Here is a 14,969-nt window from a genome sequence, read left to right as displayed (position 1 = left end):
GTAAACCACTTGTTGGGGTACCAAACCCAGATCCTCTAGAAGAGCAGCAAGTACCCTGAAGTACTAAGCCAACTCACCAGCCTCTTTTAATATAATTAATTTTTGTATCCCTGGCCAGCTTGGAGCTCGGTATGTAGAAAAGCTGGCCTTGAACTCACAGAGGTCTGCCCCTCTCTGCAGTCCACATTTGGGATTTAAGGCACGTGCCACCACACACAGTCCTCCCCAAGCCAAATTATTACAGGGAAGGAAATTGTTTGACTCCTTTATTACTTTTTTTTTTTTTTTTTAAAGACAGCCTTACTCTGTAGTTCAGCCTGCCTACAGATTTACCAGGGATCCTCCTGCCTCCCTCTCTCAAGTGCTGGGATTACAAGTGTGTGCCACCATACCCAGCTCTGTTTAACTTTTTATTGTGCTCATTAATGGTCTGGAAGAGGAACTCAGGGAAAGGTGCTACTACCACAGGCGTAAGAGTGCAAATTAGCCACTGAACCTTCTCCATCTGAGACAGAGTCTGCAAGACCCAGCATAAGACAGTGGAATTCAGCTATATGGACTCGATTTGCTTCCGGACTTTCTCAAGAGCCTTTCTATCCAGTTGTCGCTGACGAACGATGACAAGGCAAGCGAAGACTAAAGCCACACCCACCATGGTGCCTTCAAACTTCCAGAACAGGTGTTGTTCCATCAGAGCTGAACGGCAGCTGAGGGCAGAAAAACAGAGTCATTCACGGGAGAATTTAGTCTCTCCTAATTACTGTTCTCTATCTCAGCCTACCCAAAATAAGAGAAACTGGAGTAAGTCATGTCTTTAGTCTCTGGTGAGATAAACAGAGTAGTATTAACCAATTTGATTGCTCCCCCCCCCCAAGTCTCAAGTAGTTTGGGTTGGCCTTGAACTCCTGACTCTCCTGCCTTTACTTCTTAAGTGCTGGGGTTACAAGTATGTACCACCATGCCTTTTTTTCTTTTTTAAAAAAAATAAATAAAAAGCTGGGTGTGGTGGTGCACCCCTTTAATCCCAGCACTCAGGAGGCAGAGGCAGGCAAATCTCTGTGAGTTCAAGGCCAACCTGGTCTATAGAGTGACTTCCAGGACAGCCATGGCTACACAGAGAAACCCTGTCTTCAACCCTCCACCCAAAAGCCAACACTTTTTTGTTGTATGTGTGCACACTCATGCCAAGGAACAGGTGGACAACCTCTCCCCATCCCATAAGATACACACACACACACACACACACACACACACAGTCTAAAGGCAACTTGCTGGAATGAGTTCTGTACCTCTATCATCTGGGTTCTGGGTATCAAATTCAAGTTGTTGGGTTTTTTTCTTTTGTTTTGTTTTTGGTTTTTCCGAGACAGAGTTTCTCTGTGTAGCTTTGGAGCCTGTCCTAGAACTCACTCTGTAGACCAGGCTGGCCTAACTCACAGAGATCTGCCTGGCTCTGCCTCCCGAGTGCTGGGTAAGTTGTTGTTTTTAAAAGATTTATTTATTTTATATCTATGATTGTTCTCCTGTATGTACATATATGTACCATGTGTGTGTACCTGGTGCCTGAGGAGGCCAGAGGAGGGTGCTGGATACCCTGGAACTGGAGTTACAGAACAACTATGTGGATGCAGGGAACTGAGCCAGGGTTTTCTGCAAAAGCAGCAAGTGCTTTTAACCACTGAGCTGTCTCGACAGCCCCTCACGCTGTCAGATTTGGCAGGAAGTTCCTTTACCCATCACAACATCTAATTAGCTCCTCTTAGAGATCTGTTTGCCTCTGCCTTCTGAGTGCTGGGATCAATGCTGTGTGTCGTTACACCTGGCTTAACTATATTTGTTTAACTATTACTGTGTAGCCTTGGCTGACCTGAACTCCCTGTGTAGGCCAAGCTGGTCTTGAACTCACAGAGCTAAGCCTGCCTCTGCCTCTGAGATTCAAGGTTTGATATGCTCCATTTCCCAGCAACTTTATTTTCCTCCTAAGCAATGCTGGGGATTAGACTCATGGCCTCTTACATGGTAGGCGAGTACTCTACCAATGAGTTACATTCACACCCCTGACCAAACTATTTGATCAGAAAACATGGCTAATAATATAGTGCTGAAGACTAGGGTTAGGGATTAAGGGTAATTTGGCTCAAATCTCTTTCTCTTCCAGTATGCCAAACTACACCAAGACTAGGAGATAGCTACCTCCAGAAACAGGGTCAGAGGAGGGCATTTGAAAGGAGAGAAGCAGTCCTTACCTTCTGAATTCATTCTTTTTAGATGAGCTGCATGTGATTTTCTCCACATACCCTGTAGAACCACACTCAGGTGTGGTTTTCTACCAAAATAAAGGACCAAAAACATCTGTTAGGGAGGAGTAGAAGAAACAGAAGCCCTGCTATTCAGAAAGGGCCAGAGCTGGTGGGCAGCAGACAACTAATGGAGAGCCCTGATATGGACAGCAGTGACGTGGTCAGGAAAGCTACAGTCAAGGAGATAAGGAAAAATTCCACAGTCTACTGTAGGAAAATATGAACAGGGCATGATCATCCTCTGGATACTGTCATTAATGTGGGAAGGCCATATTTTCAGAGAGAATTTAAGTTCAAATGTGAGGGCTGGCAAAATGCCTCTGTGGGAAAAGACGTTTGTAGCCAAGCTTAACACATTGCATCTATGTGGTGGAAAGAGAGAAACAATTTCCCCAAGTTGTCCTCTGACTTCTTTGGCACAGGATCCAGACAAAATAAATATAGTGTTTAAGACCGGCCTGGTTACATGGTGAGTTCCAGGACAGACAGACAGCTACATAGTGAGACACTGTCCCAAAAACAAACAAACAAAAGAAGGGGCTGGAGATATGGCTCACTAGTTAAGAGCACTGGTTGCTCTTGCAGAGGACAGGGTTCCAGTCCCAGGACCCACATGGTGGCTCATATCTAGAAGATCTGATGACCTCTTCTGGATTCTTAGGGCATTACACACACACGATACACATACACGCAGGCAAAACACCCATATATACATAAAATAAAACGAAAGTAAAATATAATGTAATTAAGTTCAGATTTGAACTTATCCTAAGATTCTGGGAAGAAAGAAGCAATGATAAGTTAAAAAAAAAAAAAAAACCACACAACCAAATACTTAGGGACTGGAGAGATGGCCCAGTGGCTAAGAGCACTGGTTGCTCTTCCAGAGGACCTGGGTTCAATTCCCAGCACCCACACGGCAGCTCGCAACTGTCTGTAACTCCAGTTCCAGGAGATCCGACACCTTCACCCTGACACACATGCAGGCAAAACACCAATGCACATAAAACAGAACAAACAACAAAAACTCACAATCTGGAAGTTGGAACACGGAGTACACTCTTCGGTCACCACGAACTCTTCCACCAGCCAACATGGCGAAGTTGAGGTGCTCACTAAAAGGAGAGAGAAAAATGGCCAGCCGAAGACTATTCAAAAAACATTTCTCTCAAAGGCTCTCTACCCATCCAGCTTCCCAGCACAACGCTTGCCCTCGTTCCTTTGTGGCACCTCCTTTTTCTATCTGTGCTCTTGGTATACTAAAAAAGACAATTAAACACAAAAACGAACTATAAAGGCACGGGGTTCCCGGGCAAGCACACACCTGACAGCTTCTCCTCGCGCACCGGAGCCTCTGCTTCGCTGCAGACGGGGAAAGGGTGGTAGGAACAACGGTGAGAACGCAGGAAACCAGGGCACACCCACTTCGGACGTCAGTGGGGGAGATGCCCGGGTTCCTGGGGGCGAGGACTATGGGGTCCGCCTGCGCGCCCCTTTTTCCTCCCTCAGTACCCACTTACCAGAGCTTTAAGGTGAAAGCACACAGCAACCAGCAGAGGTGGCCGCCCCGGGGGAGGCCAAGCCTCCCCGCGCCCGCTAGCATGGAGCAGTCAGTGAGTGTCGCACCTGTTGCAGCCGACCTCCCTGAGGTTCCAGCTCAGAGCAGCGAGACGCCAGAGTTCTCCCCCTGGGCCCACTAAGGCTCTATTGGCACGGCCTCGCGACCACCGCGAGAATAACCCATGTGCACTTGCTGGCTGGAAGCGCGAGGTCTTTGTGGGGGCGCCCGCGGCGGGAGGAAGGGCGCGCGGGTCCGGACTTAGTGCCCGCGCCCCTCGGCCTCGGTCTCGGGAGCGGCCATCTTGCCCGCGGAGGCTCCTGGTCCCGGCACTAGCGACGCCGACCCGTCCGGTGTGCTCTCCTCGGTCTCCTGCTGGGGCTTGTAGTCCGTCCGGACTCTGGCAACTGCCTCTCACTGCGTCTGCGCAGCAACACGCGCCTCATTAGCTGGGCGCCGCGCGGCACTGTGGTCCTTGTAGTGTTTGCGGAGCTGGCTGGAATGGCGGTATGGGAGATTTTTGTTTGTTCTGGGTTCGCTTCTCCCTGGTGTCGCCTGTTTGTCCATTGAGAACTAGGTGAGCAGGGAGACATGAAAAGGGGCAATACGCCGCTCTGTCTGGACTTTGGGTATTCCTCAAAACTGTGGGCTCACCATTAGGCTCTTTGATACCCTCTGCATCCCTTGTTCACCATCCTGGACGGCCTTGAGAAGCTGGGTCCAGGGAATCTACTGATGGAGGGAACCTTGAGAAGCTGGGTCCAGGGAATCTACTGATGGAGGGAAGTTGGAACTTGCCCTTGTCGCTGGACTCACACCCTACTCTACACAGATGAACCCCTTTTCGTTTCCCCCCATGTTAGTGTGAAACTGCTTGACAGAGCTGTTCCTTTGAACAACATTCAAGTGTTCTCGTCTCTTCCCTGCTCCTACAAATAAGAAAATGATCTCAAGACCAAGAGCACGAAAATTTTTTTTTTGGTTGGTTTTTGAGACAGGTTTTTCTGTATACCCCTGGCCGTCCTGGAACTCATTTTATAGAACAGGCCGGTCTCGCACTCAGAGATCCGCTTGCCTCTGCTTCCCAAGAGCTGGAATTTAAAATCTCCGTGTAGAGGATGGAGATTTTTAAAGTGAAAGCAATGTTGGAACTAGATTCATGTGGTTTTCAGCTACACGACTTTAGAACAACGTCTGTTCTGGCATGGTGGCTCAAGCCTTTAGTCCCAGCAGAAAAAGGTGGATCTCTGTGAGCTTGAGACCAGCCTCTACATAGCGAGTTCCAGGCCAGCCAGAATAACACGGTGACTCTGTCTCAAAAAAAAAAAAAAAAAAAAGAAAAGAGAGAGAGAGAGAGTGAGAGTGAGAGAGAGAGAGAGCTCACACCTACTTGTAAGTCCGGTTACAGAAGCTCTCACACCCTCTTTTGGACATCTCAGGCACCAGGCATGCAAAGGATGCACAGCAACACACATATACACATACAATAATTTTTTTTAAATAAATTCTTCTGTGGAACGCGATTAAGATGTTAGTCCTCTTGGGAAGTCCTTGTCTTTTTGTTGTTCCATCTTAAGACAGGGTCTTGATATGAAGCTCTGGCTTCACTTCAACTTGTACCAGTCTTGCCTCTGCCTCCAGATTGCCATTTCCAGAGTACATGAGACCCTATCTCAAAAACTAGTAAATAAATAAAATAAAAAATAAATAAATAATTCCAGATTCAGTGTAGATCAAAATGTGCCATTAAGCTGGGCGGCGCACGCCTTTAATCCCAGCACTTGGGAAGCAAAGACAGGCAGATCTCTGTGAGTTCGAGGCCAGCCTGGGCTACAAAGCGAGATCCAGGACAGGCACCAAAACTACACGGAGAAACCCTGTCTCGGAAAAAAAAAAAAAAAATCGATATCTAGCTATATATCACTAAAAAGGATATTTAGAGCCAGGCAGTAGTTGTGAGCTTGCTTCCTTTCCTCTCTTCTTCTTCTTCTTCTTCTTCTTCTTCTTCTTCTTCTTCTTCTTCTCCTTCTCCTTCTCCTCCTCCTCCTCCTCCTCCTCCTCCTTCTTCTTCTGAGACAGAGTCTCTCATTGTGTTATTCTGGAGAGTGTGAGAGCTTCTGCAGCTGGACTTACAAGTAGCTGTGAGCTTGCTTTAGTTTCAGCCCTCGGGAGGCAGAGGCAGGTGGATCTCTGAGTTCAAGACCAGCCCGGTCTACAGAGCAAGTTCCAAGACAACCAGGGCTGTTACACAAAGAAATCCTGTCTCAGAAAAAAAGAAAGAAAGAAAGAAAGAAAGAAAGAAAGAAAGAAAGAAAGAAAGAAAGAAAGAAAGAAAGAAGAAAAAAAGAAAGAAGAAAGAAAAAGAAAAGAAAGAAACTATCCAGGCAGTAGCTTACAGTGCTTTGGAATTCAACCTGACTTTCTATATTACTCAGAAAAGTGTAACTAGGCCTTGTCTTCTATGTCTGTTCTTTCTTTTTTTTTTTCAGAGCTGAGGACCGAACCCAGGGCCTTGCACTTGCTAGGCAAGTGCTCTACCACTGAGCTAAATCCCCAACCCTTGTCTGTTCTTTCTAAGCAGGATTTCCCTAACACTTTGGGTGTCTTACTCTCTCTACAGCTCCTCTCCTCAATGTGAAAGCTTGTCTATTTAGGCTTAAATAGAATTGTTTTTTTGTTTTTGTTTTTTTTCTCTTCCAGGAAGCTGCTGAGACTTATGGCATGCTTGCCCCAGGAAATATTTTTTTTTCTTTTTTAACTCTAATAAAATTGCCCTTGAGACTTATAGGGAAAGCCGGCAAGCTAGATGTGTGCTGTCCTTTTCGTCCCCCACTCCACCCTGCTGCAGGGAACTGTAGAGCATTTGGCTATCATATTACAGCACCCTATTGTTGATCCCCAGCCTCAAGGGGAAATTTGTGAGTTTTTGAGAAAGGCTTTTTTTTTCCCTAAGAATTTGTGTAATTCTAAACGTATTTTTAGAGCTGGGTGAGGTGGTGCATACCTTTATCCCCAGCATTCAGGAGGCAGAAGTAGGCAGATACATATAATGAGACTCTTGTCTTTAAAATATACATATATTTTTATGTTGTGTGTATTCATGAAAGTGTGTGAGTGCTTCTGTGCCATGGTGTGCTTGTGGAGGTCCAAGGACAATTTTCTAGAAGATTCGTTTCACTTTTTTTGCTTTGCTTTTGACACAGGTATAGCCTTGGCTGTCCTGGAACTTGCTCTGTAGACCAGGATAGCCTGAAATACAGAGATCTGCCTGCCTCTGCCTTCCTAATGCTGGGATTAACAGCTCATTGCCACCACCGCCCGGCTCTTTTCACCTTTTTAAGGAAGATCTTTTGCTGCTGCTGTGCTCTGTACCCCCGGCTAGCTGGCCTATGGGCTTCCTGGCAGTTCTCCTGTCTCCACCTCTCATCCCATTTAGGAGTGCTGTGATGACACATGTGACACCACATCTGGCATTTTAGAACTTCTGGAGATTGAATTTATGTTGTCAGGCTTCTTAGCTAACACTCTGCCTTAAAAAAAAAAAAAAAGATTGCATTTCACTGCGTCTCACTGTGTAGTCCAAGTTAAGATACATAGCTGAGGTAGAGGATTTGCATGAATGTGAGGCAGGCTAGGCCATATAGAGAAACTTTGTCTCGAGGGGCACAGGGGATGTATGTGAAAGAGGGTAAAATATGGATATAGATAGGGACAGTGTATGTAGCCTGAATTTCTTGGTTGTACTTTTGTGTGTTAATAGTTAGTAGCACCTTTATTTTTCAGGAGTTAAATGTTGTTTATGTCATAGTATTAGGAGGTACGAGGACCACTGCAAGTTCAAGGCCAGTCTGCCTGGTCTACATGGTGAGACCCAGTGTGGTGGTCTGAACGAGAATGGCCCCCGTAGGCTTATATATTTGGATGCTTGGTCCCTAGCTGTTTGATAAAGATTAGGCGGTGTGGCCTTGTTGGAGGAGGTGTGTCACTGGGGTTGGCTTTGATGTTTCAAAGGCCCACACCATTTCCAGTTAACTCTCTCTCTGCCTCGTGCTTGTGCGTCATCACGTAAGCTCTGAGCTACTGCTCCAGAGCCATGCCTGCCTGCCTGCTGCCATGCGCCTAGTCATGACAGTCATGGGCTCTGGCCCCCTGGAACAATAAGCAAGCCCCCAATAAACTCCTCTTTATATTGCTTTGGCCATAGTGCCCCTTCACAGCAACGGGAAAGTAGCAAAGTCACCAAGTTACAGGAAATCAAAAAGGTGACAGGTAAGACTGCTCATCAGGGAAGTCCTGGCCATGCAAGGGGGATGACCTGAGTCCAGGTCTTGGGACCGCTGGATGTTGTCCCCCACATTTACCATTTACGCATATAGCCACACACACACACACACACACACACACACACACACACACACACGGAACACTATAATAAAAATAAAACTTTATTTATTTTTAGACAGGACTCACTCTTGTAGTCCTGGCTGGCCTGGAACTCTCAGAGATCCATCAGCCTGCTGAGTGCTAGGATTAAAGGCGTGAACCACCATGCCAGGCAAAAAAAAACAAAACTTAAAAAACAAAACCTAAGAAAAGTATTTTTCTTTTAAGATTTTGTCTATTCCTCTGCTTACACATGCCACCAAAAAGCTGGTTAGTAACTATAGTCTGTCACAGAGCAGAAGCTCAGTAAGCACTTATAAACAAGTGAATCTCCCCTGAGTCTCTTCCTCCCTTCAAGCTGTGAGAAAAGGTTTTTTTTTGTCTTTCTATCAAAAAAGATGGCTAGTCCATGAATGGCCAATATTTCATAAATCTCCTTCATCTTTTAAAACTACTATAGCAAAGGAATCCAAATCTCTTTACTCACCTGGTAAAGCTTTGTTTACAAAAAGCCTTGCTGTCTGTGGCCAGGCAGTGGTGGCTCATACCTTTAATCCCAGCACTAGGGAAGCAGAGGCAGGAGGATCTCAGTGAGTTTGAGGCCAGTCTGGTCTACAAATCAAGTTCCAGGACAGCCAGAGCTGTTATACAGAGAAACTCTGTCTCTAAAAACCAAGGGGGGAAAAGGTCTTGCTCGACACTGCATTCCCGGTACTTGATGGCCCGCCGCTGCAGCTGACCCCTTCCCTCTTCTCTCATTTCCTTTTTGAGGAATCTTTTAAAACTATCCAATCTCGGGGTTGGGGATTTAGCTCAGTGGTAGAGCGCTTGCCTAGCAAGCACAAGGCTCTGGGTTCGGTCCTCAGCTCTGGGGGGTGGGGGGGGTGGGGGGGGGTGGGGGGGTGGGGGGTGGGGGGTGGGGACAAAACAAAACTATCCAATCTCAAGAGCGTGAAACGGAGTACCCACCAGTGGGGTGAGGCAGAGTAGGTCACCACTTGTAGTAGAACAAAAACTATGTGAACGTCCAGTTTGGGTGTGGCACATCGTCTTTACAAAAAGAAATTGGCTTGCCAGATTATGTTTTTTGTTTTGTTTTCAAGAGAGTGTTTTTCTATGTAGCCCTGGCTGTCCTGGAACTCTCTCTCTCTCTAGACCAGGCTGGCCTTGAACTCACAGAGATCCATCTACCTCTGCCTCCCAAATGCTGGGATTAAAGGTGGGCCACCATTGCCAAGCTTCTCCTTGCTGTTTTTATCACCAGTTAAGGGGGTGGGGTGGGCAAAGAAGGGGAACCCAGCCAGATGCAGATGAACCAGCATCTTGGGATGACAAAAACTGGATTTGAGTGGAGGACAGTCTGACAGTAATAAAAGTAATGCCAATGGAACAGTCATGCAAAACAGTGGCCTTTAATACTAACAAAGACCATGTAGTGAGCAACCTCCAGAGTAGTGCTGAGCCGGCCTCTCGGGACCCTAAACCTGAACCAGTAACGGAGAACTCAACATATTTACATCCATGTCTGACCTTAAACCCAAGGACAGTCCAAGACCTGAGACCATTATTCTTCCTTTCCTCTTCTCAAACCTTTCACCTTTCACATCCTCGATTCCTTCCTCTCCTTTCCCTGCCCCTTTCTTTCTGTCCTTCCTCCTCATCCTCCTTATCACCAGCTCATCTATCCCTCTAGGTCCCACCAGTTTCTCTCTTGTGCAGCCCCTCAGCCCACCTCCCTCAGGTCTAGCCTCCAGGTTCAGGGTGAGGAGGAAGCAGCATCTGTCAGCCCAGGGAGCACTTGTTGGTGTTCTTCTTGTCAGATGATTTCAGGTCAGTGCTTGAGGGCTTGCTGTTGTTCCCCTAGAGCCGGGAAGGCAGAAGGATCAGTGTGTGAAAGGCTGGCTGGAGTATGAGCCCATCCAGACAACCCCCCTACATGAGAAATCTTGGCTTTGTTCCTCTTCAAATGGCTTTTTTTTTTTTTTTTTTTTTTGACAGTGTTTCTCTGTGTAGCCCTGGCAGTCTTGGAACTCACAGAGATCCACCTGCCACAGTATTGTGTAACTCTCGCTGTCCTGTAGAAAAGACTGACCTTGAACTCAGAGATTCACCTGCTTTTGCATCCTGAGTGATGGGATTAAAGGTGGTCAACCGCCCCCTACACACACACACACACACACACACACACACACACAGAATGTTTTTTCATTTAGAGTAGCTGAGGATGATCTTGAACTCCTGATCCTCCTGCTACCACCTCCCAGTGCCAGGTTCTGGGCACACCACTCCAGTTCTTGCAGACACACACACAGTGGTACCTAGCCAAGTAGAACCAACTCACCGGTCTCCGACCTCCTGACTTGAGCAAGATGTCACGGGCCAGGGAATTGAAAGCCTACAGAGGAAACTGGTTAGGACAGATTGGAGGAGAGGATAAATCTATTCGTATTTTTATCTCTTGGGGGGGTGGATCTCACCTCATCCACATTCACACTGGATTTGGCACTGGTCTCAAAGAATCTGATTCCGTGCTCTTGAGCCAACTGTAGGGGGCCGAGAAGGGAGGGAGAGAGCTGGATAAAGAGCAGAAGCAAAGCATTGGGCAATCCCTCCTCACCCTGGTTCTCCCGGCCCTGCTGCCCCTCACCTTATTGGCCTGCTCTTTCTGCACTTTCCTCTTAGCCTCCATGTCACACTTGTTCCCCAGCAGGAGGCGCTCCACTCCGGCAGAGGCATTCTGAAGACAAGGGAAACAAGTCAAGGTTGGGTCTTTCATGGGGCTCACACCTGTGGTTTCTGCCCTTGAAAGAACCACAGGGAGTTTGGGATACACAGTGAGTTCCACAACAGCTGGGGCTACAGAGTGAGACCTTGTCTCCAGAAGAAGGAAAAAGAAGGGGTTGGGGCTGGAGGGAAGGCTCAGCATTTAAGAGCACTGATTGTTCTTCCGAAGGACCTGAGTTCAATTCCCAGCACCTGCTCAGTGGCTCATAACCATCTGTCACTAAAGTCCCAGGGGGTCCAGCAAACTCTTCTGACTTCTGAGGGCACCTGGTTCACAGATATACATATGCAGACAAAATACCCATACACATAGATTTAAATAAATAAATTAATTAAGGTTGACTCCTGCCCATTCTCGCACCCCACCCTCCAGGAGCACTCTGTCCCCTCATCTCTTTTGGAGGTGTCTCACCTCTTTGATGCTTTTCATCCAGTTTTGAATATTCTCAAAGGATTTCTCATCGGTGATGTCATATACGAGGATGATGCCCTAAGGGATGGCGAATTTCACTTTGGACCATATTCCCGTTAGGTTTCTATTGTCCTCTAAGTGACCCTCCAAGTCCCATCCATGGGTCTAAGCACAGGCCACGTGGGGCTGGCTGCGACACACACCTTACCCTCCTTCTTTATCCCCTACCCCATGCTCATAACCTGCTGTACTCATGAAACTATGACGTCAGCTCATGTCCAGACCCACATCTCATACCATGGCTCCACGGTAATAGGCAGTAGTTATTGTCTTGAATCGTTCCTGGCCAGCCGTGTCCCTGAAGCAGAAGTTTTTATAGAGTGAAACAGAAGCCTCCAGGAGGGAAAGCCTTTCCTAAGAGCTTAGCTTTTGTAACACTGGGGGTGGGGGGCTGAGAGGAAAGGAGCCAGGAAACAGTTAAGGGGAAAGGGACCAAGGACAGTTGGGCTGCTGCTGTTCAGCGGCTGCAGGGCCGGGAAACAGGATGTCTCTTGTTTACTCATAGATGCCAAGCACTGTCCTGAGTATCACTTTATGTGTGTGTGTCATCCTATCTAACCCTCACTGTGTCATTGTGAGGCATGTCTCTCTGTCCCATTTTACAAATGAAATGAATGTAGGGAGGCTGGGGAACTAGTGAAGGCCAAGCAGAACTTAAGCAGCAGGACCAGGGTTCAGATCCCATCTGCTGCTGCGTATCTGCCATAGCTCAATGCTTCAGCAGAAGCCTCACAGAGCCTCCACACCTGTAGTGTCTCCACCTCCTTGAGACAGTCAGGTCAGACCTCTGTATGGGACCTCCTGTGCTCTCTAAAAGGTTTTAAGTTATTATTATTATTATTATTATTATTATTATTATTATTATTATTATTATTTGAGACAGGGTCTCTCTACATAGTCCTGACTATTCTGGGACTCACTCTGTAGACCAGGCTGGCCTCAGACTCGCAAAGATCCACCTGCCTCTGCTTCCCAAGTGCTGGGATAAAGGTTGCTCTCTCTAAAATTTAGAGAGAGCAATAGACTGGGAGTCAAATTCGTAATTCTGCAACTTGTCTTTTAAGCACTTAGAACCTGTTTCTACATCATTGCTCAAAAGACATTTGTTTTCAAGTCCGGAGAAGGCTCTGGGTGAGGAAAAGACACAAACTGAAAGTGGGCCACCAGCAGAGGAGCCGAAGGACAGCTGAGTAAGCGAGATAGCTCAATTAGGAGATGTACCGACCGGACAGAAGGAAAAGGGAGAGAAATAAAGCAAAACAGAAAGGCCAACATGCCTGCACACGCCTGTAACCCCAGGACATGAGAGAGAGAAGCAGCAGGATCAGAAGCTAACGGTCACTCAATCTCAGCTACATGTTGAGTTCCCGGCCAGCCTGGGCTACATGAGATTGTGTTTCAAAAACGTAAAATAAAACTGAAAAGAGAAGCCAGGTGGTGGTGGTACACTTTAATCCCAGCACTTACAAAGCAGAGCCAGGCGGATCTCTGTGAGTTCGAGGCCAGCCTGGGCTACAGAGTGAGTTCCAGGAAAGGCGCAAAACTACACAGAGAAACCCTGTCTAAAAATAAACAAACAAACAAAGAAGAAGAAGAAGAAGAAAAATTGGAAAGAGAAAAAGGAAGGGAGGAGAAATGAAGGGCGGGGGTGGGGTGCAGGGTAGGTTCACGTGGCAGCCTGGACTGGCGAGCTGGGTGGCTTACTTACCAGACTTGCAGTTTGATCCTCTTCCCCTCTATTTCCACAGTCCGGATCTTGAAATCAATTCCTGGGGTGAAAGGTGTGAAGCCAGGTGGGTGTGTGTATTTATGTGAAAAGTACGGTGGGAGAGAGCAGAGACTCTGCCAGTATCTCTGCGGGGCAGGCGCCTGGGGTCGTGACCTTGCTGGGTGTGAAAATGGAGAGGACTTTTCCAAAGCTTTACTCCTATAGTAAGCACGCTGTTTTTCCTTAGAATTTATGACGTTTGGAGGGAGGTGGTGAAACTCATTAGGGGCCTTAAAAGCATGCCAGCTGACAACTTTCACTTCCATCTCTATCTCACTTTCCCAGTCTTCTCTCCCCCTCCCCCAACACACGTACTACTGGTCCTCCAACCACCCCTCTAGCTAGCTAGCCCTTCAGGGTAAAGGGGAAATGGAAAGGCAGCTGATTCACGCCTATGTGAACTAACTAGTGGGTCAGGCGTGGAACTGATGGACTGGGGCTCCATAAGATTCCTCTAGGGAGTCAGTTCATTGGCAGGAACGCTTTCTTTCCCCTTTATCTGCAGACTTGAGAGTCTCAGTCAAGAGGAGATGAAGAAAGATGAGAGGGAGGAGAAAGGACACTTTTTTTTTTTGTATTTTTTGTTTGTTTGTTTGTTTTTTTCGAGACAAGATTTCTCTGTGTAGCCTCGGAGGTCCTGGAACTTGCTCTGTAGACCAGGCTGGCCTGGAAATCACAGAGGTCCACTTGCCTCTGCCTTCCCAGTGCTGGGATTAAAGGCGTGCGCCACCACTACCCGGCAAGGACACACTTTTCCTGGAAATCTGGGCAAATCTCCCAGGCCTCTTAGGGGCTCCAGAGAGAAGGATGAGTCAGGAAGCTTACTCAGAGACCCAAAGTCCCTTCCTTTCCACCGTCCTCTCCCAGTACACCCAGCCACTCTGTGCAGTACCCTGTTGAGGGCAGAGGACTAGGAAGATGATTTGAAGGTGGAGGTGGATGCAGGGGAAGTCTGAAGCCCAGTGGATCGGAAAGAGGCCGACAGAACTGGGAAGCAGGGGAAGGAGAAATTGTGAAGAATGAATCCAGAGATGTTAGGTGGATGCGGTGAGGAAGGAAGCCGGCAAAATGACAAGAGCCTATGTGGATTTGGGGAGACCAGGGAGCTAGTACCAAGAAAGGGAGGGGTGGCAGCACTGGGGTTACCTGGAGGCCTCAGAAAGGTTTGAAGTTTTGAGTGTTATTCAGGGACATTATGGGGGATGGGTCTGGGACAGGGGTCGAGAGACTGAAAGTTAGTGTCTTACTCTAAAGGGATCAAAAAATAGGGTCCCCTAGTCATTCAGGAGCCCGAGTTATGAGGGTGGGCGGGGGCAGGGGGTGGGTCCGGGGTCTGGGATACAGTCAGTGGGCTCACCGATGGTGGAGATGTAAGTGCTGTTGAAGTTGTCCTCTGCAAAGCGAATGATCAGACAAGTCTTGCCCACCCCCGAGTCCCCGATCAGCAGCAACTTGAAGAGGTGGTCGTAGGCTTTGGCCATGGCGGACACTGGGGGCGCCGGGGGAGGGGTCGGGAAGAGCCAACACTGGTAGGCGGGATCGGAGGGCTGGCAGGCAGACACCGCCAGAGTCCCAGCCAGGAAGTTTTCCTCCCTCTCCGCCCAGGCCCGGGGAAAGAAGAGAGGCGGCCCTGCTCGCGGCTCCACCCCTCTTCGCCCGTGGAGAGGCCTGTCCAGCTCCTGCGGTCCCGGCGCTGCCTCGCCA

General features: G+C 47.9%; 2 protein-coding genes across 2 annotated transcripts; both read right to left on the bottom strand.

Annotated features, from left to right (window-relative positions):
* Window positions 1-397: 397 nt before the first annotated feature.
* Window positions 398-4,250, bottom strand: Jtb (jumping translocation breakpoint). The gene is made up of 5 exons (XM_059265750.1): window positions 3,821-4,250; window positions 3,625-3,662; window positions 3,333-3,415; window positions 2,247-2,326; window positions 398-707 (listed from the first exon to the last, which is right to left on the bottom strand). The coding sequence occupies exons 1-5, from the start codon at window positions 3,901-3,903 to the stop codon at window positions 551-553; spliced, it is 441 nt and encodes a 146-aa protein (XP_059121733.1). The 5' UTR covers window positions 3,904-4,250; the 3' UTR covers window positions 398-550.
* A 5,387-nt stretch (window positions 4,251-9,637) lies between these two features.
* Window positions 9,638-14,869, bottom strand: Rab13 (RAB13, member RAS oncogene family). Its single transcript, XM_059264813.1, has 8 exons — window positions 14,623-14,869; window positions 13,206-13,266; window positions 11,735-11,795; window positions 11,438-11,515; window positions 10,889-10,978; window positions 10,719-10,784; window positions 10,583-10,636; window positions 9,638-10,101 (listed from the first exon to the last, which is right to left on the bottom strand). Exons 1-8 carry the CDS (start codon window positions 14,744-14,746, stop codon window positions 10,024-10,026), a joined length of 612 nt encoding a protein of 203 aa, XP_059120796.1. The 5' UTR covers window positions 14,747-14,869; the 3' UTR covers window positions 9,638-10,023.
* Between the last annotated feature and the right edge of the window lie 100 nt (window positions 14,870-14,969).

Source organism: Peromyscus eremicus, chromosome 6 (genome assembly GCF_949786415.1).
Source record: "Peromyscus eremicus chromosome 6, PerEre_H2_v1, whole genome shotgun sequence".
Classification (NCBI taxonomy): Eukaryota; Metazoa; Chordata; class Mammalia; order Rodentia; family Cricetidae; genus Peromyscus; species Peromyscus eremicus.
This window is presented reverse-complemented; position numbering and strand designations above follow the sequence as displayed.